The 25,756-nt window shown below is 41.6% G+C and overlaps 1 protein-coding gene across 1 annotated transcript in view; it reads right to left on the minus strand.

The window, feature by feature from the left end:
* Positions 1 to 262: 262 nt before the first annotated feature.
* The window catches only part of LOC139749149 (3'(2'),5'-bisphosphate nucleotidase 1), a 349,490-nt gene continuing 323,996 nt past the window's right edge, over positions 263 to 25,756 (minus strand). The window contains exons 8-9 of the mRNA XM_071662786.1: positions 1,897 to 2,060; positions 263 to 1,674 (exon numbers count right to left, since the gene is read on the minus strand). Coding sequence (XP_071518887.1) covers positions 1,578 to 1,674; positions 1,897 to 2,060 — 261 coding nt within the window. The 3' untranslated portion in view covers positions 263 to 1,577. The remainder of the gene's footprint in view (positions 1,675 to 1,896; positions 2,061 to 25,756) is intronic.

Below are 25,756 nucleotides of genomic sequence, written 5' to 3' on the forward strand. Positions count from 1 at the left end.
TAGTCTTACGCACTTTATTTACCTCCTTCCAAAACACCTTTTCATTCTCTCTAAAATCTAATGATACTCTCTCAACCCAACTCTCATTTGCTCTCTTTTTCACCTCTTTCTCTTGACCTCCTGCCATTTTTTTTATACATCTCCCTGTCATTTGCACAAGTTGCCTGTAAAAATCGTCTAAGCATCTTTTGTGCAAGCCATCACTGCTTCCCTAAATACATTCCATTCCTCCCCCACTCCCCTTACATCATTTGCTCTCACCTTTTGCCATTCTGCACTCAATCTCTCCTGGTACCTCCTCACACAAGTCTCCTTTCCAAGCTCACTTATTTTCACCACTCTCTTCACCCCAACATTCTCTCTTCTTTTCTGAAAACCTCTACATATCTTTACCTTCGCCTTCACAAGATAATGATTAGACATCCCTCTAGCTGCCCCTGTCAGCACATTAACATCCAAAAGTCTCTCTTTTACACACCTATCAGTTAACAAGTAATCCAATAATGCTCTCTGGCCATTTCTCCTACTTAAATACATATACTTATGTATAACTCTTTTTAAACCAAGTATTCCCAATCGCCAGTCCTTTTTCAGCACACAAATCTACAAGCTCTTCACCATTTGCATTTACAGCACTGAACACCCCATGTACACCAATTATACCCTCAACTGCCACATTACTCACCTTTGCATTTAAATCACCCATCACTATAAACTGGTTTCTTGCATCAAAGCTGCTAACAAACTCAATCAGCTGCTCCCAAAACACTTGCCTCTCATGATCTTTCCTCTCATGACCAGGTGCATAGGCACCAATAATTACCCATCTGTCTCCGTCCGCTTTCAGTTTAACCATATTGCTGATATGCTCTATGAAAATTGCACATTCATACGACCTCCACCTCTGACACATATATCCTCTTTGTCAATCTTTCCTCACTCATTCTCTCCATGTGACCAAACCATTTTAATACACCCTCTTCTGCTCTTTCAACCACATGTGCTCTTTTTATTACCATACATCTCTCTTAACCTTTCATTATTTACTCGATCAAACCACTTCATCACATAGTGTCCTCAAACATCTCATTTCCAACACATCCACCCTCCTCCGCACAACCCTATCCAAGTATATATATTACTATTATCATTATTGTTATTATAATTAACTGCTGTTTCCCGTGTCAGCAAGGTAGCGCAAGGAAACAGACGAAGAATGACCCAACCACTCATATACACATATGCATATACATAAACACCCATACACGCACATATACATACATAGACAAATACATATATACACGTGTATGCATTCATATTTGCTGCCTTCATCCATTCTCATCGATACCCCGCCACGCAGGAAACAGCTCCCCCTACAGCGAGGTAGCGCCAGCACTTAAAAATTTATGAGTGTGGACTAGAAAAAAAATGAAATGCCAAATTGAAGATCATTTTCATATAATCAAATGAGAAAATACATCAAAAGAATCATTACCAAAAAACAATGCATTGCTGTTCAGTCATGTATATGGCTCTGCACTGGATGCCCTGATCACTGATCAACTGGGATATAAAACTTATGCTTTTAGATTATCTTTTACATGTTGAGGGATTTTCTCCAGAAAAGCATCATGGTTCTGTCCAGCTGCTGAAGCAAGCACTCCACTTGAGTTCCTGTTCAAAATAACAATAACAGAGCAGATTATCGTCATTATGCTAAAAGCTGTATGGAATAATTTGTCTGAGGATTGTTGTTTCCATATGAACTAGTAAAACTGCAAAGATTAATTACATGACTGGAACTTACTCAGATAGAAGGATGCAGTTCTCAAGATCTTACTGATTAAACACTATGTCTAAACAGATAATACTAAACAAAGCTCACAAGTGACACACCTGTGAGGAGCAGAGGCATGGTAAGGGATAGCTGTGCCCTTGATATCTGTTAATGTTCCTCCAGCAGCTTCTAAAACAGCTTGTGGAGCACATGTGTCCCATTTCTTACATCCAGGGCTTGCAAAGACATAGACATGAGCCTTCCCTTCAAGAAGCAGCATCACCTGCAAATATTTCACAATCATATTAGTACTTTAATGGAAAAAACTAATGTTAAAGGTGATCAACTCTAAGGCAAAGGGGCTTTACGTAATGCAACCAGAAAAATAAAAAGCCTCTGACAAGTAATCACCTAACCCCACTACTAAAAAAATAACCAAATGAGGCCCAGTGTTTGACTACAGGCTCTACCATCAATAGTGATAAAATGCAACCACTTTCCTAAATTAGTACAGGTACACCACCGATTTTGGTCACGTAATAATAATTCATCAACAGACCTCTAACCCACTAATTATACATCTCCCATGTGCATCACCAGAATAATGCAGTTTTGTCTGCATTATACACCTAGTCAGGATTGAGGTACTTGTCAGCTATGAATTTTGCAAATTCGTCCACATTCTCAGCAGCTCCTTTGTGGTTTGTGGACTGCTTCTTTCTGCACACTTTATTCATGGAAATTCCATGATGCTTCTTGAATCTTTGAAGCCATCTTTCACTATAGTCATGCTCATGTTGTAATTTAAGTTCTTTATGGAGCAACTTAGCCTGATCCATTAGTATGCTACCTGACAACTCCACTCCATCACTCTGATGCTGTTGAAACCATTCCATCATCACTCTATCATGCTCAGTACTCTTACCATCTTTCATAGTTTTTCTTATTGTCATCTGCTTCTTGGAATCGCTGTCTGCTTAGAATTTCAATGTTTTCTCCCTTTGCTTCTTTATATCATAAACAGATGATGAACCAATACTGCAGATGCTGCACAGCTTATGCACTGAAGCACCACGGTCCATTTTTTCAACAGTTCTACTTTATCTAGGATCAATATGGACTGGTGTTTACTTTTGACACCACAACAGACACTCTCATGTGTCTTAGAAGCCACAGCTAGGATTAAATTTAGGCAAAATAAGCTAAGAATCTCACAGAATTGTGATATCACCACCAATTGCAGTGCAGTGTAAAGAATGCAAATAAGTGTGCCCTACACACAACACCATCTGTGGCCACCCAGTAAACTAGTCTGGTGGCCATGGTAATTTCAAGTTCCCTCATGTAATTTTGTCTGGACTAAAGGAGGTGCCAAACCATCAGTTGCTGGAAATTCAGTGGTGTACCTGTAATTCATTCCTGACATTAAAACAAAGTCTTGTTCCACAAATGTTCAAAAGAAGGCAGATCTCTCCGCTCATGCATTTCTCATCAAAATAAAGATGTCCAAAAAACCAACTGATTGCGAGAGAAGTCTGAAAAAACAGGGAAGCAATTAGGCATTCATAAATTACTTCATGGAAATATTCAGAAAATATTCTTAGAGCATGACACAAGCAGGGATAGAAATGAATATACATATGGGTGCAGACAGGTACATGCCTTATACCTAGCTGGATCCTAAGCCAGTCTTTTTACATGTGTATGCTCAATACTATTTAGGATGGATATCAAACTGTATTTTAGTTTGAAATGAATGAAATGTCTATCTATAATTACTATGGTAAAAATCTTAATATATATCGGTTCCAAAGCAAATGTTTCTAGAAACACATTCATAATAGAATCCTATTCAAAGTGTTCAAGCACCAAATGAATATATAAGCTTGGTGATCCAGCTCCTTAATCAGCCTCCCATGAGACAGTGTCAAATGTTTCCTGACAGTCCAGATACAAACAATCCACCCAGCCTTCCTTTTAGTCTAAGAGAGAGCGTACTCTCTTGTAAAAATCTAAAAGGTTTGTTACACATGACCTTTCCCTGAAACCATGATTTTTTTTCATATTGAAGGCTCCAGATGGAAAAGGTCCACGTCAAAACCGGGCCTTTAGTGAAATATAAAGAGAATCATGAAATGGAAAAAGAATAGACAAGATAAAATATTTACAAGTTTTGGAGGAAGTGAAAGACCTGTCTTTGAACTGTGCCAGGTCACAGTTATTGAGAAAGACTTGAAAGGGTAGAGAGTCCCAAAGCCTTGACATGTATGGAAAGAAGCAGGTAACAAAATGGCCCACCCTTGAGTTGCCAATGGCCACACAAAAATCATGTGATGCAACAGCTTGATGAGTACTGCATGGTCTAGCTAGTGGTAGGGGCACACAAGCAGCCAGCTCTTGGGACCAAAAACCAAAGTACCAGTACACCACTGATTTTCCGGCACTCTTGGTTCCAAAGCCTTGCCGGATTAACTATTATGCTGGACCAACCGTGGTCATGTAATAATAATTCATCAACACACCTCTAACCCACTAATTAAACATCTCCCAGTTGTCTGAGGTACACCATGGAGGGCTAGAAACTTGAATTAAACAAATATTAAATTATTTATTTTTATTTATTTTGCTTTGTCGCTGTCTCCCGTGTTAACAAGGTAGCGCAAGGAAACAGACGAAAGAATGGCCCAACCCACCCATATACACATGTATATACATACACGTCCACACACGCAAATATACATACCTATACATCTCAATATATACATATATATATACACACAGACATATACATATACACACATGTACATAATTCATAGTCTGCCTTTATTCATTCCCATCGCCACCTCGCCACACATGGAATAACAACCCCCTCCCCCTCATGTGTGCGAGGTAGCGCTAGGAAAAGACAACAAAGGCCCCATTTGTTCACACTCAGACTCTAGCTGTCATGTAACAATCAACCGAAACCACAGCTCCCTTTCCACATCCAGGCCCCACAAAACTTTCCATGGTTTACCCCAGATGCTTCACATGCCCTGATTCAATCCATTGACAGCACGTCGACCCCGGTATACCACATCGTTCCAATTATACTCTATTCCTTGCATGCCTTTCACCCTCCTGCATGTTCAGGCCCCGATCACTCAAAATCTTTTTCACTTCATCTTTCCACCTCCAATTTGGTCTCCCACTTCTCCTCGTTCCCTCCACCTCCGACACATATATCCTCTTGGTCAATCTTTCCTCACTCATTCTCTCCATGTGACCAAACCATTTCAAAACAACCGCTTCTCCTCTCTCAACCATACTCTTTTTATTACCACACATCTCTCTTACCCTATTATTACTTAATGTATCAAAGCACCTCACACCACATATTGTCCTCAAACATCTCATTTCCAGCACATCCACCCTCCTGCGCACAACTATCCATAGCCCACGCCTCGCAACCATACAACATTGTTGGAACCACTATTCCTTCAAACATACCCATTTTTGCTTTCCGAGATAATGTTCTCGACTTCCACACATTCTTCAAGGCTCCCAGAATTTTCGCCCCCTCCACCACCCTATGATTCACTTCCACTTCCATGGTTCCATCCGCTGCCAAATCCACTCCCAGATATCTAGAACACTTCCCTTCCTCCAGTTTTTCTCCATTCAAACTTACCTTCCAATTGGCCTGACCCTCAACCCTACTGTACCTAATAACCTTACTCTTATTCACATTTACTCTCAACTTTCATCTTTCACACACTTTACCAAACTCAGTCACCAGCTTCTGCAGTTTCTCACATGAATCTGCCACCAGTGCTGTATCATCAGCGAACAACAACCGACTCAATTCCCAAGCTCTCTCATCCACAACGGACTGCATACTTGCCACTCTTTCCAAAACTCTTGCATTCACCTCCCTAACAACCCCATCCATAAACAGATTAAACAACCATGGAGACATCACACACCCCTGCCACAAACCTACATTCACTGAGAACCAATCACTTTCCTCTCTTCCTACACGTACACATGCCTTACATTCTTGATAAAAATTTTTCACTGCTTCTAACAACTTGCCTCCCACACCATATATTCTTAATACCTTCCACAGAGCATCTCTATCAACTCTATCATATGCCTTCTCCACATCCATAAATGCTACATACAAATCCATTTGCTTTTTCTAAGTATTTCTCACATACATTCCTCAAAGCAAACACCTGATCCACACATCCTCTACCACTTCTGAAACCACACTGCTCTTCCCCAATCTGATGCTCTGTACATGCCTTCATCCTCTCAATCAATACCCTCCCATATAATTTACCAGGAATACTCAACAAACTTATACCTCTGTAATTTGAGCACTCACTCTTATCCCCTTTGCCTTTGTTCAATGGCACTATGCATACATTCTGCCAATCCTCAGGCACCTCACCATGAATCATACATACATTAAATAACCTTACCAACCAGTCAACAATACAGTCATCCCCTTTTTTAATAAATTCCACTGCAATACCATCCAAACCCAGTGCCTTGCCGGCTTTCATCTTCTGCAAAGCTTTACTACCTCTTCTCTGTTTACCAAATCATTTTCCCTAACCCTCTCACTTTGCACACCACCTCGACCAAAACACCCTATATCTGCCACTCTATCATCAAATACATTCAACAAACCTTCAAAATACTCACTTCATCTCCTTCTCACATCACCACTACTTTTTATCACCTCCCCATTAGCCCCCTTCACTGATGTTCCCATTTGCTCCCTTGTCTTACGCACTTTATTTACCTCCTTCCAAAACATCTTTTTATTCTCCCTAAAATTTAATGATACTCTCTCACCCCAACTCTCATTTGCCCTCTTTTTCACCTCTTGCACCTTTCTCTTGACCTCCTGCCTCTTTCTTTTATACATCTCCCAGTCATTTGCATCATTTCCCTGCAAAAATCATCCAAATGCCTCTCTCTTCTCTTTCACTAATAATCTTACTTCATCCCACCACTCACTACCCTTTCTAATCTGCCCACCTCCCACGCTTCTCATGCCACAAGCATCTTTTGCGCAAGCCATCACTGCTTCCCTAAATACATCCCATTCCTCCCCACTCCCCTTACCTCCTTTATTCTCACCTTTTTCCTGGTACTTCCTCACACAAGTCTCCTTCCCAAGCTCACTTACTCTCACCACTCTCTTCACCCAAACATTCTCTCTTCTTTTCTGAAAACCTCTACAAATCTTCACCTTTGCCTCCACAAGATAATGATCAGACATCCCTCCAGTTGCACCTCTCAGCACATTAACATCCAAAAGTCTCTCTTTCACGCGCCTATCAATTAAGACGTAATCCACTAACACTCTCTGGCCATCTCTCCTACTTACATACGTATACTTATGTATATCTCTCTTTTTAAACCAGGTATTCCCAATCACCAGTCCTTTTTCAGCACATAAATCTACAAGCTCTTCACCATTTCCATTTACAACACTGAACACCCCATGTATACTAATTATTCCCTCAACTGCCATATTACTCACCTTTGCATTCAAATCACCCATCACTATAACCCGGTCTCGTGCATCAAAACTACTAACACACTCGTTCAGCTGCTCCCAAAACACTTGCCTCTCATGATCTTTCTTCTCATACCCAGGTGCATATGCACCAATAATCACCCATCTCTCTCCATCAGTTTTCAGTTTTACCCATATCAATCTATAGTTGACTTTCTTACACTCTATCACATACTCCCACAACTTCTGTTTCAGGAGTAATGCTACTCCTTCCCTTGCTCTTGTCCTCTCACTAACCCCTGACTTTACTCCCAAGACATTCCCAAACCACTCTTCCCCTTTACCCTTGAGCTTCGTTTCACTCAGAGCCAAAACATCCAGGTTCCTTTCCTCAAACATACTACCTATCTCTCCTTTTTTCTCATCTTGGTTACATCCACACATATTTAGACACCCCAATGTGAGCCTTCGAGGAGGATGAGCACTCCCCGCGTGACTTCTTCTTCTGTTTCCCCTTTTAGAAAGTTGAAATACAAGGAGGGGAGGGTTTCTAGCCCCCTGCTCCCGTCCCCTTTAGTTGCCTTCTACGACACGTGAGGAATGCGTGGGGAGTATTCTTTCCCCCCTATCCCCAGGGATAAATATAATAAATAAATGAAATACAGGTACTTATACAATAGTACACTAGTTTCAATCCTGTGGGGTCTTCTTTGTCTTCTGTTTTCCTAGATGTGCATCGCCAGAATAATGCAGTTTCGTCTGCATTATACACCTGTTTAGGACAGAGGTGCTTGTCAGCTACAAGTTTTGCAAATTCATCAACATACTCAGCAGCTATTTTGTGGTTTGCAGACCGCTTTTCTCTGCACACTCTATTCATGGGAATTCCATGGCGCTTCTTGAATCTTTGAAGCCATCTTTCACTATAGTCACACTCATGTTGTAATGTAAGTTCTTTATGGAACAACTTAGCCTGGTCCATTATCATGCTACCTGACAAGCCCACTCCATCACTCCGACACCGTCAAAACCATTCCATCATCACTCGATTGTGGTCAGTACTCTTACCATTTTCATAGTTTTTCTAATTATCATTTGCTTCTTGGAACCACTGTTTGCATAGAATTTCAATATCTTCTCCCTTTGCTTCTTTATATCACAAACAGTTGATGAATCAGTACTGTAGATGTCACACAGCTTATGCACCAAAACACCACAGTCCATTTTTTTCAACAGCACTACTTCCTCTTGGATCGATATGGACTGGTGTTTACATTTGACACCACGACTGACACTCTCATATGTCTTAGAAGCCATAGTTTGGGTTAAATTTAAGCAAAATAAGCTAAGAATCTCACAGAATTGCAGTATCACCACCAAGTGCAGTGCAGTGCAGTGTAAAGAATGTAAATAAGCGCGCCCTACACACAACACCATCTGTGGGCACCCACTAAACTAGTATGGTGGCTGCAGTAATTTGAAGTTCCCTCACGTAATTTTGTCCGGACTAAAGGAGGTGCTGAACCATCAGTTGCCAGAAATTTGGTGGTGTACCTGTAATACCTAAAGAAGAAGCAAAGTGAACCAGAATTACAGAGTAGGGCAAGGGGGTCAAATTTGGAAGTTAGCCAAGGACATCTTATAAGTCAGATCGCGTTTGTCTCTGCCAAGTAAGGATACAGAGGTACAACCACTCTAAATGTGAGAGCAGTTCTCCACACAAGGACGAATCAATCCTTTGCATAAATGGAGCAACAATTCAGAAGACAAGTTTTGACATTTAAACAGGACACCCAGTTTCTTAGAGGCAGACTTAGCTATTCCCATAATGTGAGGTTTCTAAGAGAGAGTGAATATTACAGTAATGCCAAGTATGTTCACTGAGTCAAAAGGTGGAATTAAAGAACCATCAAAGGAGAGGTGAGAAATGTGAGGAGTTTTTGATAGAGATGGGTAGAAATTGGGTCTTGGAATCATTAAACTTAAGATTTTGTCTATCCCACTGAGATATCCTGTCCAAGTCTAAGTTTATTGTGGAAACTGTGTCAAGACGAGAAGCAGATCGAGTGAGGGAAGAGGGAGCACAACTGAAGGATATGGATGAATGCAATGTTGAGTTGTCAGAGTATCAGTGCATTGGATTATCTGAGCAGAGAGAAAATCATTGAAAAAAGGAGAAAGAGTGTACAGGGTAGGACAGAACCTTGTGGGACATGGCTGTAAATGGAAAAAAGGGGGGAGGCTGATCCATCACCAACCACAGAGATAGATCAGCCAGAAAGAAGGCGAGACATGAAGAAGCAAAGTGAAGGAGGGAAACCAAAAGAGAGGTGCTTAGAGTTGAGACCCCAATGTCACACTGTTAAAAGCCTTAAATAAGTCAAGGGGATAGGAAAGAATACTTCCCAAGTATTTCCCGTGTGTTGTAGAAGGTGACTAAAGGGGGCAGGAGTGGGGAGGCTGGAAACCCCCCTCCTTGTATTCAAATTTCTAAAAGAGGAAACAGGAGTCATGCAGGGAGTGCTCATCCTCCTCGAGGGCTCAGACTGGGGTGTCTAAATGTGTGTGGATGTAACCAAGATGAGAAAAAACGAGAGATAGGTAGTATGTTTGAAGAAAGGAACCTAGATGTTTGGCTCTGAGTGAAACGAAGCTTAAGGGTAAAGGGGAAAAGTGGTTTGGGAATGTTTTGGGAGTAAAGTCAGGGGTTGGTGAGAGGACAAGAGCAAAGGAAGGAGTAGCACTCCTCCTGAAGCAGTTGAGGGAATATGTGACAGAGTGTAAGAGAGGAAACTCTAGATTGATATGGGTAAAACTGAAAGTGGAAGGAGAGAGATGGGTGATTACTGGTGCCTATGCACATGGTCATGAGAAGAAAGATTATTAGAGGCAAGTGTTTTTGGGGCAGCTGAGTGAGTGTGTTAGTAGCTCTGATGCATGAGACCGGGTTATTATAGTGATGGGTGATTTGAATGAAAAGGTGAGTAATGTGGCAGTGGAGGGTATAATTGGTGTACATGGGGTGTTCAGTGTTGTAAATGGAAATGGTGAAGAACTTGTGGAATTGTGTGCTGAATAAGGACTGGTGGTTTGGAATACCTGGTTTAAAAAGAGAGATATACATAAGTATACATATGTGAGTTGGTGAGATGGCCAAAGGGCATTATTGGATTATCTGTTAGTGATAGGCATGTAAAAGAGAGACTTTTGGATGTTAATGTGATAAGAGGGGCAGCTAGAGGGATGTCGCATCATTATCTTGCAGAGGCGAAGGTAAAGAATTGTAGAGGTTTTTAGAAAAGAAAAGGGAATGTTAGGGAGAAGAGAGTGGTTAGAGTAAGTGAGCTTGGAAAGGAGACATGTGTGAGGAAGTACCAGGAGAGATTGAGTGCAGAATGGCAAAAGGTGAAAGCCAATGACATAAAAGGGGGTGGGGGAGGAATGGGATGTATTTAGAGAAGAAGTGATGGCTTGTGCAAAAGATGCATGTGGCATGAGAAAGGAGGGAGGTGGGCAGATTAGAAAGGGTAGTGATTGGTGTGAGGATGAAGTAAGAATGTTAGTGAACAATGTTAGTGGACAATTTTTGCAGGGAAGCAGTGTAAATGGCTAGGAGATGTATAAAAGAATGGAAGGAGGTCAAGAGAAAGCTACAAGAGGGGAAAAAGGGCAAATGAGAATTGGGGTGAGAGAGTATCATCAAATCTTAAGGAGAATAAAAAGATTTTTGGAAGGAGGTAAATAAAGTGCATAAGACAAGAAAACAAATGGGAACATCGGTGAAGGGGGTGAATGGGGAGGTAATAACAAGTAGTGAAGTGAGAAGGAGATGGAGTGAATATTTTGAAGGTTTGTTGAATGTGTTTGATGATAGGGTGTTTTGGTTGGGATGGTGTGTGAAGTGAAAGGGTCAGGGAGAATGGTTTGGTAAACAGAGAATAGGTAGTGAAAGCTTTACGGAAGATGAAAGCTGGCAAGGCAGCAGGTTTGGATGGTATTGCAGTGGAGTTTATAAAAAAAATGGGGTAATTGTGTTGTTGATTCGTTGGTAAGAATATTCAATGTATGTATGGATCATGATGTGCCTGAGGAGTGGCAGAATCCATGCATAGTGCCACTGAACAAAGGCAAAGGGAATAAAGGTGAGTGTTCAAATTACAGAGGCATAGGTTTGTTGAATATTCCTGGGGAATTATATGGGAGGGTATTGATTGAGAGGGTGAAGGCATGTACAGAGCATCAGATTGGGGAAGAGCAGTGTGGTTTCAGAAGTGGTAGAGGATGTGTGGATCAGGCATTTGCTTTGGAGAATGTATGTGAGAAATACTCAGAAAAACAGATGGATTTGTATGTAGCATTTATGGATCTGGAGAAGGCATATGATAGAGTTGATAGAGATGTTCTGTGGAAGGTATTAAGAGTATATGGTGTGGGAAGTTAGATGCTAGAAACAGTGAAAGGTTTTTACAAAGGATGTAAGTCATGTGTACGAGGAGGAAGAGAGGAAAGTGACTAGTTCCCAGTGAATTTCCGTTTGCGGCAGGTGTGTGTGATGTCACCATGGTTGTTTAATTTGCTTATGGATGGGATGGTTAGGGAGGTGAATGCAGGAGTTTTGGAAAGAGGGACAAGTATGCAGTTATTTCTGGATAAGAGGGGCAAGTATGCAGTCTGTTCTGGATGATAGGGATTGGGAAGTGAGTCAGCTGTTGTTCGCTGATGACACAGCGCTGGTGGCTGACTCGGGTGAGAAACTGCAAAAGTTGGTGGCTGAGTTTGGTAAAGTGCATGAAAGAAGAAAGTTGAGACTAAATGTGAATAAGAGGAAGGTTATTAGGTTCAGTAGGGTTGAGGGACAAGTAAATTGGGAGGTAAGTTTGAATGAAGAAAAAATGGGGAGGTGAAGCGTTTTAGATATCTGGGAGTGGACTTAGCAGCGGATGGAACCATGGAAGTGGAAGTGAGTCACTGGGTGGGGGAGGAAGCAAAGGTGGTGATGTGAGAAGGAGATGGAGTGAGTATTTTGAAGGTTTGTGGAATGTGTTAGATGATAGAGTGGCAGATGTAGGGTGTTTTGGTCGAGGTGGTGTGCGAAGTGAGAGGGTTAGGGAGGATGATTTCATAAACAGAGAAGAGGTAGTAAAAGCTTTGCGGAAGATCAAAGCTGGTAATGCAGCGGGTTTGGATGGTATTGCAGTGGAATTTATTAAAAAAGGGAGTGACTGTTGTTGACTGGTTGGTGAGGATATTTAATGTATGACTAATGGTGAGGTGCCTGAGGATTGGCGGAATGCTGGCATAATGCCATTGTATAAAGGCAAAGCGGATAAAGGTGAATGCTCAAATTACAGAGGTATAAGTCTGTTGAGTATTCCTGGGAAATTATATGGGAGGGTATTGATTGAGAGGGTGAAGGCATGTACAGAGCATCAGATTGGGGAAGAGCAGTGTGGTTTCAGAAGTGGTAGAGGATGTGTGAATCAGGTGTTTGCTTTGAAGAAAGTATGTGGGAGATGGGAGGCAGCAGTTTTTACATGCATGAAGGAAAGTATGAAAGGAAGAGGATACAAGTGCAAAAATGGAGGGTGAAAAAATTTGAGGCAAGAAGGGCAATAATGATGTTGAAGGCTGAAAAGGCACCTAGAGTGGATGGGATTATAGCTGAACTGCTGGAGCATGGAGAAGAAAGTGTGATATGAGTGGATGCATTTGATATGCAAAGGTGGGCACCCAGTCCTTAAAAAGGAACGATGGCCCTGGCCATTGAATTAAAATGGATAGGCTGTTCCAGTCACAGTCCTTCCCGAAGAAAGGAACTAGGACCGACTTAGTCCTCAGTCTTCAGTCCTTTCATTTATCATAGGGGAAAAATAATAATTTGAAGTGAAACACAAACAACCAATTAAAAACACCAGTAGAAGTAATACAAATAGTATTTAATTGTATTTGATACAAGTAACTACAATAATACTTCATTTTCCCTTCAAGAAAACCAGCATTTCAAAAAAAGCTGTCGCTGAGCCATGATCTTTTCAGCTTGAGGACGTCTTTTCCCAAAGAGAAAAGCCACTCTATGGTAGCACTGGAGGGGATAAGTGTATTAAACTTTATGAACAAGTCCTTCAACACGGTGTGGGAATGAGTATTTGTTGATGCTGAGGGGTTTCACAGACCTCTTGCTGAGAAATGTTTCCATCAACTTGGTCCTGGTTTCTTTGCTTTTTGTCCCACCCTTGTAAAGAGACCCAAAGAAGTCCTTATCTTGGTCATTCTCATCCTCACTACTGCTTGGTTTCTTGCTCGAGTCTGTCAGAATCTTCTTCACCTTGGCTGTGATCTCAACGTCATAATGACGTCCTTCAACTGTCTCATCCAGCCCAATTAAGTGAGGGTGTAGTACATCTGCCAGGAGGCCGTCCATGTTCTCAAAAAGGGGACCAAACCTGCTTTTGATGCCATTCTAGACAGCAACTACCAGTGACTGACACAACTTGACATTGGTGCTTTCCTTCAGCCCCTTCAATATTTTGAGAGAGATGGCTTAGCTGGGTAGAAGCGTCCCCATGTAGGATTTGCCCTCCCTTTGCATGATGTCCAATGCCTTACAGACCAGTTGCATCACCTCATGATACTCTTTGGAGAAGCAAATGAAAAGGATCAAGAATGTGGGACCATCCAGAATTGATTAGAAATAGACTATTGGTCCCCATTCTGGTCCTGACTGGGAAAAGACCAACTTTTCCGGTCATGGTCCTCATAATGGAATGAATTTTAGGAATTTGGTCCTTCTGGAACTTGGTCCTGCCCACTTTTGCTGATTTGTAATTTAGCATGGAAACAGAAGGTTGTGCCTGAGAATTGGTGAATGCTATTATTGTTCCTTTATTCAAAGAAAAAGGTGCTAGGGATGTATGTAGCAACTATAGGGGAATAAATCTGTTAAAGTAGGTAGTAGATGGTAGGCAGCCAATGACCAGGAAGGAATACTTCCAGTACTACCTGCCTGGGTATTGATAGGGTTAGTTAGTGACATCTGCATGGTGAGTCAACATTTCAGTGGTTGTCAAGTTGCACTTCTCTGACCCAGGTAGCTGTCTTTTCTTTCTGCCTCACTCACATGTGAACTACTGGCATTCTGTCCACAAACATACAATCTCTCCTTGTCACACATAATGCTTGACATCAATTAGCTCATGCAGCTAATTCTTCGTTACTCTAGATTTTCCATGAGGCGAGTGCTATGTGCTAGCCCTACCTTTTGGCAAAACGGTAGGAGCAGTAGGTAGATGTGGTAGGTAGGAGCATTAGGTAGAAAAATTAAGTAGTAGTCAGTAGGAAATTAGGTAGGAGCCTCTGAAAACAGTGTGCTAGACTTGTACTCTGCCAGTGGTGTGTAAAGGGTGAGGTACCAAAGGTTAAGAAGCGGCACTGGAGTTCAATAGTTAGGGAGACTATTGCTGTGGCCATCCCCATGAGGGAGTTCAAGAAAGAAACAGGCATCAGAGATACAGATAGATAGATTGAAGTCTGTTAAATATAACAGGGTAAGTGTATACAAGAATGTTGATTGATAGAGTGATGGAAGTGACTGAATGCAGGATAAGTGAGGGGCAAGAGGGTTTTGGGAAAGGATGGGGATGTGTGGATCAGATCTTCGTGTTAAAGATGACCATGGAATAGAATTTTGCAAAAGATAAGAAGTTGTATGCCGCTTTTATGGATTAGGAGAAATTGTATGACAGTCAAGAGGAATGCTTTATAGGATGTATTAAGGATATATGGGGTAGGGGGAAAACTGCTGGATGGTGTGAAAGCCTTCTATAGAGATGCAAATGCATAAGTTAGAGATGGAGAGTTGAGCAAAAGTTTTGGTTTATATGCAGTTGTAAGGCAGGACTGTATGATGTCACCTTGGCTTTTTATCATATTCATATATATATATGGATGGAGTGATAAGAGAGATGAAAGCAAAATTAAGAAAAGGGGTGTAGAGATGGAGTATAGCAGTGAGATATGGTGGCTAGTGGCAAGTCTGTTTGTGGATGACACTGTGTTGTTTGCTATGAGTGAAGAGGAGGTGCAGAAGGTTGTGTGTTTTATGATATGGGTAAGCACAGGTGATTGAAGATAAAAGCAAGTATAAGTAATGATGTTTGAAAGAAAACAGAGTGAATACACATTTTGTAAAACCATGTAGAATGAAAAAAGAAAGAGTACTAAACTATAATTTGGATATGGGGGGAGAAAGACTGGAAGAGGTGAAGGAATTTAAGTATATAGGAGCTGTCTTGGATAAATTTGTTATATGGAAGGAGAGATATAGGAAAGAGTGGTACATGGTAGAAGAGTCTTTGGGTCCCTTAATAGCATAATGAAGGAAAGAGGTGTAAGTATGGAAGTGAAGAGAGGATTAAGGGATAACATATTCCCCCAACCCTGACCTATGCAGCTGAAACTTGAACATGGAATGAGTTGCAGAGCTTATATAAATCCAGCCTGTGGAAATGAGATGTTTGAGAGGAGCATGCTGTAAGATGAGAAGAAATCAACAAAGAAAAGAAGGGGTGTACAAGAGATGTGATAAGGCAGGGAATGGATTGGTAGAGTGGGTGGTTTGGGCATGTGGAAAGAATGCAAGACTAGGAATTTACAAAGAGAGTATATTATAGAACAATTAAAGGGTTTAGTGTTAGAGGAAGACCACCTGTGACATGGGCAAATAGAGTGGAAGAATACTGGAGGGAGGGAAATGGTGGGTGAATGCTTTGAATAGTGTATGTGGGGGAGACATGTAAGGACAGGGATAAGAGGACACTCTTTTGCCGTGGCCACCCCCTGAGTGGGAGTTCCTGGAGGGAACGGGCATTAGCGATATAGATAGATAGAATAAGTAGGTATGACGTTTGCTCTTATCCACTCCCTTGGCACTTTGCCATGCTACAGCAACATCTTGAAAAATATTTCATGAGGTGTGTCCAGCATATCTGTACACATTTTCAGCACATAGAGTGAAATTTCATCAGGACCATTAGCTTTGCATGGGTTAAGGCCTTATAGCATTCCCTTGTTTTCTAGATATCTCAATGCTTTCCAAAACCTCCTCCCCATTCCAGCTCACTGGTCTGTGGGGCTATGGTGTTTTCCACTATGAAAACATTCTTGAACTTGTTTGGCTCCTCACATACCCTAACATCATCCACTATAATTCTCCCCTCTGTATCCCTTAGCCAGATTAGCTGCTCTTTGACTGACAATTTATTCCTTATGAATTAATGAATAAGTTTTGGATTTCCTCCTGCCCTATTCATGATAATCTTATCAGAGTTTTTTGTTCCTCTTTCTTATCCAGCAATACCCATTCCTATCTATCTATATCTCAGAATCCTGTTACCTTGGGGAACTCCCAACAAGAGGGTGGCCATGGCAAAAAAGTGTCCCCTTATCCCTGTCCGGACATGCCTCCCTTGCATACACCATCCATCCACACATTCTTCCATAATTTCTCTCCCTTTAGTACTCTTCCACCATATTTCCCCATGTCATGGGTGGTCTTCCTTTCACATCAATCCCTTTAATCATACAATCATACACTCCTTGTAAATTCCTAATCTTGCATGTTTTCTACATACCCAAACCACCTCCAAATATTACGTTTCGCTCATCTACCACTCAACATTTCATTCCCAGCCATACTAAATATATCATACACCACTCCATTGCTTTCTTCATTCCATGTACTAATACCACATGCTACTGTCATGTAATTCATTTCCATAACCTGGATTCTTAACCTCTGAGACTCATCCCATGTTTCAGCTGCATAGGGCAGGGTTGGGAGGACTACACTGTTTCTTGATCCTTTCTTCACTACCATACTTACATCTCTACCCTTCATTATTCTATCATGGGAACCAATTACTCTTCTAACATGTACCACTATTTTCCTTATATCTCTTTCCATATCACCAATACAGCTCCCAAATACTTAAATTCTGTCACCCCTTCCAGTCTTTCTACCCCATATCTATAACATAGTTTAGTACATTTTCTTCTCTCACTTTACAGGGCTTTGCAAAATGTATATCTTCATTGTGTTGCACTTCAAACACAATTATTTTATTTCTATTTTCATATTTATTTTATTTATTTTTATTTCTTATACTTTGTCGCTGTCTCCCGCGTTAGTGAGGTAGTGCAAGGAAACAGACGAAAGAATAGCCCAACCCACCCACATACACATATATATACATACACGTCCACAAACAGCACATATACATAACTATACATCTCAACGTATACATATATATACACACAGACATATACATATATACACATGTACATAATTCATACTGTCTGCCCTTATTCATTCCTGTTGCCACCCCGCCACACATGAAATGAAAACCCCCTCCCCCCGCATGTGCACGAGGTAGCACTAGGAAAAGACAACAAAGGTCACATTTGTTCACACTCAGTCTCTAGCTGTCATGTATAATGCACAGAAACCACAGCTCCCTTTCCACATCCAGGCCCCACAAGACTTTCCATGGTTTACCCCAGACGCTTCACATGCCCTGGTTCAATCCACTGACAGCACGTCGACCCCAGTATACCACATCATTCTAATTCACTCTATTCCTTGCACGCCTTTCATCCTCCTGCATGTTCAGGCCCCGATCACTCAAAATCTTTTTCACTCCATCTTTCCTCCTCCAATTTGGTCTCCCACTTCTCCTTGTTCCCTACTGACATATATATATATCCTCTTTGTCAATCTTTCCTCACTCATCCTCTCCATGTGACCAAACCATTTCAAAACACCCTCTTCTGCTCTCTCAACCACACTCTTTTTATTACCACACATCTCTCTTACCCTTTCATTACTTATTCAATCAAACCACCTCACACCACATATTGTCCTCAAACATCTCATTTCCACCACATCCACCCTCCTGCACACAACTCTATAGCCCACGCCTCGCAGCCATACAACATTGTTGGAACCACTATTCCTTCAAACATACCCATTTTTGCTTTCCAAGATAATGTTCTCGACTTCCACACATTTTTCAACGCTCCCAAAACTTTCACCCCCTCCCTCACCCTATGACTCACTTCCGATTCCATGGTTCCATCCGCTGCCAAATCCACTCCCAGATATCTAAAACAGTTCACTTCCTACAGTTTTTCTCCATTCAAACTTACCTCCCAATCGACTTGTCCCTCAACCCTAATCTACCTAATAACATTGCTCTTATTCACATTTACCCTCAGTTTTCTTCTTTCACTCACTTTACCAAACTCAGTCACCAGCTTCTGCAGTTTCTCACCCGAATCAGCCACCAGCACTGTATCATCAGCGAACAACAACTGACTCGCTTCCCAAGCTCTCTCATCCACAACAGACTGCATACTTGCCCCTCTTTCCAAGACTCTTGGATTCACCTACCTAACAACCCCATCCATGAACAAATTAAACAACCATGGAGACATCACACATCCCTGCTGCAAACCTACATTCACTGAGAACCAATCACTTTCCTCTCTCCCTACACATACACATGCCTTACATCCTCGATAAAATCTTTTCACTGCTTCTAACAACTTGCCTCCCACACCATATATTCTTAATACCTTCCACAGAGCATCTCTATCAACTCTATCATATGCCTTCTACACATCCATAAATGCTACATACAAATCCATTTGCTTTTCTAAGTATTTCTCACATACATTTTTCAAAGCAAACACCTGATCCACACATCCTCTACCACTTCTGAAACCACACTGCTCTTCCCCAATCTGATGCTCTGTACATGCCTTCACCCTCTCAATCAAAACCCTCCCATATAACTTCCCAGGAATACTCAACAAACTTATACCTCTAACTTGAGCACTCACTCTTATCCCCTTTGCCTTTGTACAATGGCACTATGCAAGCATTCCGCCAGTCCTCAGGCACTTCACCATGAGTCATACATACATTAAATAACCTTACCAACCAGTCAACAATACAGTCACCCCCTTTTTTAATAAATTCCAATGCAATACCATCCAAACCTGCTGCCTTGCCGGCTTTCATCCTCCGCAAAGCTCCCACTACCTCTTCTCTGTTTACCAAATCATTTTCCCTAACCCTCTCACTTTGCACACCACCTCGACCAAAACACCCTATATCTGCCACTCTATCATCAAACACATTCAACAAACCTTCAAAATACTCACTCCATCTCCTTCTCACATCACCACTACTTGTCATCACCTCCCCATTAGCCCCCTTCACTGATGTTCCCATTTGTTCCCTTGTCTTACGCACTTTATGTACCTCCTTCCAAAACATCTTTTTATTCTCCCTAAAATTTAATGATACTCTTTCACCCCAACTCTCATTTGCCCTCTTTTTCGCCTCTTGCACCTTTTTCTTGACCTCCTGCCTCTTTCTTTTATACATCTCCCACTCATTTGAATTTTTTCCCTGCAAAAATCATCCAAATGCCTCTCTCTTCTCTTTCACTAATAATCTTACTTCTTCATCCCACCACTCACTACCCTTTCTAATCTGCCCACCTCCCACGCTTCTCATGCCACAAGCATCTTTTGCACAAGCCATCACTGCTTCTCTAAATACATCCCATTCCTCCCCCCACTCCCTTTACGTCCTTTGTTCTCACCTTTTTCCATTCTGTACTCAGTCTCTCCTGGTATTTCCTCACACAAGTCTCCTTCCCAAGCTCACTTACTCTCACCACTCTCTTCACCCCAACATTCTCTCTTCTGAAAACCCCTACAAATCTTCACCTTCGCCTCCACAAGATAATGATCAGACATCCCTCCAGTTGCACCTCTCAGCACATGAGCATCCAAAAGTCTCTCCACCATGCGCCTATCAATTAACACGTAATCCAATAACGCTCTCTGGCCATCTCTCCTACTTACATACGTATACTTATGTATATCTCTCTTTTTAAATCAGGTATTCCCAATCACCAATCTTTTTTCAACACATAAATCTACAAGCTCTTCACCATTTCCATTTACAACACTGAACACCCCATGTATACCAATTATTCCCTCAACTGCCACATTACTCACCTCTGCATTCAAATTACCCATCATTATAACCTGGTCTCGTGCATCAAAACTACTAACACACTCACTCAGCTGCTCCCAAAACACTTGCCTCTCATGATCTTTCTTCTCATTCATCTTCACATTTATCTTTAATCGCCCATGCTTACAGACATCATAAAAAATGCTTACAACCTTCTGCAACTCCTCTTCATCTCAGCAAATAACACAGCATCATCTACAAATAGGCTTATCATGAGCCACCGTACCTTAATACTACACTCCACCTCTACACCCCTTTTCCCTAGTTGTGCTTTCATCTTTGTTATTATTCCATCCAAATATATGTTAAAAAGCCACAGTGACATCACACAGCTCTGCCTCATAACAACATGTATACCAAAACATTTGCTCAACTCTCCATCCACCTCTTACACATGCATTTGTTCCTCTACAAAAGGCTTTCACATCATCCAACAGTTGTTCCCCTACCCCATATAGCCTTAACACATCCCATAAAGCATTCCACTCAACTCTGTCATATGCATTCTCCATATCCATACCTTTCAATAGATACTTTTTTACAGTCATTATAGCTTCTTACCTTTCATCAGAAACTTTTTCACAATCATTCTTACAGCAAAATCTGGTCCATATCCCCTAGGTTTCCTCAAGCTCTGTTGCTCCTCACTTATTCTGCATTCAATCACTTCCATCCCTCTGTCAACCATCTTGCATACACTTTTCCTGGTATACTTAACATATTTTTTTCATGCTTGAAAGCTGTTTCCTGTGTTTACGAGATAATGCCAGGAAACAGGTGGAGTAAGACACATCCACTCACATACATATATGCACATACACATACACATACATATACATGTATATATATACATACATACACATACATACAGGATGGTGAGAGGTGTGCAAGGAATAGAGTGAATTGGAACGATGTGGCATACCGGGGTCGACATGCTGTCAATGGACTGAACCAGGGCATGTGAAACGTCTGGGGTAAACCATGGAAAGGTCTGCAGGGACTGGATGTGGACAGGGAGCAATGGTTTTTGTGCATTACCCATGACAGCCAGAGAGTGAGTGTGAATGAATGTGGCTACCTTCGTCTGTTTTCCTGGCGCTACCTTGCTGAAGGAGGGGTTAGCAATGCTGTATCCTGTGGGACAGGGTATTACCAGGAATGGAAGAAGGCAAGCAAGTATGAATATGTATATAGGAATATGATAATATGTATATGTAAGCACATGTGCAGAAGTTGGTGACTGAGTTTGGTAAAGTGTGTGAAAGAAGAGAGCTGAGAGTAAATGTGAATAAGAGCAAGATTATTAGGTTCAGCAGGGCTGAGGGACAAGTTAATTGGGAGGTGTTTGAATGGAGAAAAACTGGAAGAACTGTTTTAGATATCTGGGTGGGGATTTAGCAACAGATGGAACCATGGAAGCAGAAATGAGTCAAAGCGTGGGGAGGGAGCAAAGGTTCTGGAAGTGTTAAAGAATGTGTGGAAGGCGAGAATGTTATCTCAGAGAACAAAAATGGGTGTGTTTGGAGGAATAGGGGTTCCAACAATGTTATATGGTTGTGAGGCATGAGCTATAGATAGGGTTGTGCGGAGGAGGGTGGATGTCTTGGAAATGAAATGTTTGAGGACGATATGTGGTGTGGGGTGGTTTGATCGAGTAAGTAATGAAAGAGTAAGAGAGATGTGTGGTAATAAAAAGTGTGGTTGAGAGAGTAGAAGAGGGCATGTAGAAATGGTTTGGTCACATGAAGAGAATGAGTGAGGAAAGACTGACAAAGAGAATAAATCTGTCTGAAGTGGAGGGAATGAGAATAAGCAGAAGACCAAATTGGAGGTGGAGGGATGGAATGAAAAAAATTTTGAGCAATAAGAGCCTGAACATACAAGAGGGCGAAAGGCATGCAAAGAATAGAGTGAATTGGAATGATGTGGTATACTGGGGTCGACATTCTGTCACTGGATTCAACCAGGGTATGTGAAGCATCAGGGGTAAACCATGAAAAGTTTTGAGGGGCCTGGATGTGCAAAGAGAGCTGTGGTTTCAGTGCATTATATGTGACAGCTAGATACTGAGAGTGAATAAATGTGGTCTTATTTGTCTTTTCCTAGCGCTACTCCACGACTCGCAACCATATAATATTGTTGGAACCACTGTTCCTTCAAACATACCCATTTTTGCTCTCTGAGATAATGTTCTCGCCCTCCACACATTCTTCAACGTTGTTTTGGGAGCAGCTGCGTGAATGTGTTAGCAGTTTTGATGCACGTGACCTGGTTATAAAGATGGGTGATTTGAATGCAAAAGTGAGTAATGTGGCAGTTGAGGGTATAAGTGGTGTAAATGGGGTGTTCAGTGTTGTAAATGGAAATGGTGAAGAGCTTGTAGATTTTTGTGCTGAAAAAGGACAGGTGATTGGGAATACCTGGTTTAAAAAGAGAGATATACATAGGATATACGTATGTAAGTAGGAGAGATGGCCAGAGAGCGTTATCAGATTGTGTTAATTGATAGGCGCATGAAAGAGAGACTTTTGGATGTTAATGTGCTGAGAGGTGCAGCTGGAGGGATGTCTGATCATTATCTTGTGGAAGCGAAGGTGAAGATGTGTATAAGTTTTCAGAAAAGAAGAGAGAATGTTGGGGTGAAGAGAGTGGTGAGAGTAAGTGGGTTTGGAAATGAGACTTGTCTGTGAAAGTACCAAGGGAGACTGAGTGCAGAATGGAAAAAGGTGAGACTAAATGACGGAAGGGGAGTTGTGAAGGACTGGGAAGTATGTAGGGAAGCAATGATTGGCTTGCACAAAAGATGCCTGTGGCATGAGAAAGGTGGGAGGTGGGCAGATTAGAAAGGGTAGTGAGTGGTGGGATGAAGAAGTAAGATTGTTAGTGAAAGAAAAAAGAGAGGCATTTGGACGATTTTTGCAGGAAAATAAGGCCAATGACAAGGACATTTCTAAATAAGAAACAGGCAAGAGGTCAAGAAAAAGGTGCAAGAGGTGAAAAAGAGGGCAAATGAGAGTTGGGGTGAGAGAGTATCACTAAATATTAGGGAGAATAAAAAGGTGTTTTGGAAGGAAGTAAATAAAGTGCTTAAGATAAAAGAACAAATGGGAACAACGGTGAAGGGGGCAAATGGGGAGGTAATCACAAGTAGTGGTGAAGTGAGAGGGAGATGGAGTGAATATTTTAAAGGTTTGTTGATTATGTTTGACGACAGAGTGGCAAATATAGGGTGTTCTGGTCGAGGTGGTGTGCGAAGTGAAAGGGTCAGGGAAAATGACTTGGTAAACAGAGAAGAGGTAGTGAAAGCTTTGCGAAAGATGAAAGCCGGCAAGACGGTGGGTTTGGATGGTGTTGCAGTAGAATTTACTAAAAAAGGGGGTGTCTGTGTTGTTGACTGATTGGTGAGGATATTCAATGTAGGTATGTTTCATGGTGAAGTGCCTGAAGATTGGCGGAATGCATTCATAGTGCCATTGTACAAAGGCAAAGAGGATAAAGGTGAGTGTTCAATTTACAGAGTTATTAGTTTGTTGAGTATTCCTGGGAAATTACATGGGAGGGTATTGATTGAGAGGGTGAAGGCATGTACAGAGCATCAGATTGGGGAAGAGCAGGGTGGTTTCAAAAGTGAAAAAGAATGTGTGCATCTGGGCTTTGCTTTGAAGAATGTATGTGAGAAATACTTAGAAAAACAGATGGATTTCTATGTAACATTTACGGATCTGGAGATGGCATATGATAGAGATGATAAACGAGATGTTCTTTGAAAGGTATTAACGGTATAAGGTGTGGGAGATAAGTTGCTAGAAGCAGTGAAAAGTTTTTATCAAGGATATAAGGCATGTGTATGAGTAGGAAGAGAGGAAAGTGATTGGATTCAAGTGAATGTTGGTTTGCGGCAGGAGTGCATGATGTCTCCATGGTTGGTTACTTTGTCTATGGATAGGGTTGTTAGGGAGGTGAATGCAAAAGTTTTGGAGAGAGGGGCAAGTGTGCAGCCTACTGTGGATGAGAGGGCTTGAGAAGTGAGTCAGTTATTGTTCGCTGATGATACAGCGCTGGTGGCTGATTCGGGTCAGAAACTATAGAAGCTGTTGACTGAGTTTGGTAAAGTGTGCGAAAGAAGAAAGCTGAGAGTAAATGTGAATAACAGCAAAGGTTATTAGGTTCAGTAGGGTTGAGGGACAAGTAAATTGGGAGGTAAGTTTGAGAGGAGAAAAACTGGAGGAAGTGAAGTGTTCTAGATATCTAAGAATGGATTTAGCAGTGGATGGACCCATGGAATTGGAAGTGAGTCACAGGATGGGGAGGGCGTGAAGGTTTTGGGAGCGTTGAAGAATGTGTGGAAGGCGAGAACATTATCTCGGAGAGAAAAAATGGGTATGTTTGAAGGAATAGTGGTTCCAACATTGTTATATGGTTGTGAGGCATGGGGTATAGATAGGGTTCTGCAGAGGACGGTGGATGTGCTGGAAATGAGATGTTTCAGAACAATATGTGGTGTGAGGTGGTTTGATTGAGTAAGTAATGAAAAGGTAAAAGAGATGTATGGTAATAAAAAGAGTGTGGTTGAGAGAGCACAAGAGGGTGTATTGAAATGGTTTGGTTACATGGAGAGAATGAGTGAGGAAAGATTGACAAAGAGGATATATGTGTCAGAGGTGGAGGGAACGAGAAGTGGGAGACCAAATTGGATGTGGAAAGATGGAGTGAAAAAGATTTTGAGAGATTGGGGCCTGAACATAGAGGAGGGTGAAAGGCAGGCATGGAATAGAGTGAATTGGAGTGATGTGGTATACTGGGGTCGATGTACTGTCGATGGATTGAACCAGGGCATGTGAAGTGTCTGGGATAAACAATGGAAAGTTTTGTGATGCCTGGATGTGAAAAGAGAGCTGTGGTTTTGGTGCATTACACATGACAGCTAGAGACTGAGTGTGAACGAAAGTGGCCTTCGATGTCTTATCTTAGCGCTACCTCTCATGCACTTGGGGGGAAGGGGGTGCCATTTCATGTGTGGCAGGGTGGTGCTGGGAATGGATGAAAGCAACATGTATGAATATGTACATATGTATATATGTATATGTGTATGTATGTATATGTATGAATACGTTGAAACGTATAGGTATGTATATGCAAATGTGCGGGCATTTATGTATATACACGTGTATGTGGGAGGGTTGGGCCATTCTCTCGTCTGTTTCCTTGTGCTACCTTGCTAAAGTAAGAGACTGCAACAAAGCATATAAATAAATATGAAAAAAATATTATATTTTATTTTTTATTATACTTTGTCGCCGTCTCCCGCGTTTGCGAGGTAGCGCAAGGAAACAGACGAAAGAAATGGCCCAACCCC

The sequence above is a fragment of the Panulirus ornatus genome, chromosome 6, assembly GCF_036320965.1.
Source record: "Panulirus ornatus isolate Po-2019 chromosome 6, ASM3632096v1, whole genome shotgun sequence".
Lineage (NCBI taxonomy): Eukaryota > Metazoa > Arthropoda > Malacostraca > Decapoda > Palinuridae > Panulirus > Panulirus ornatus.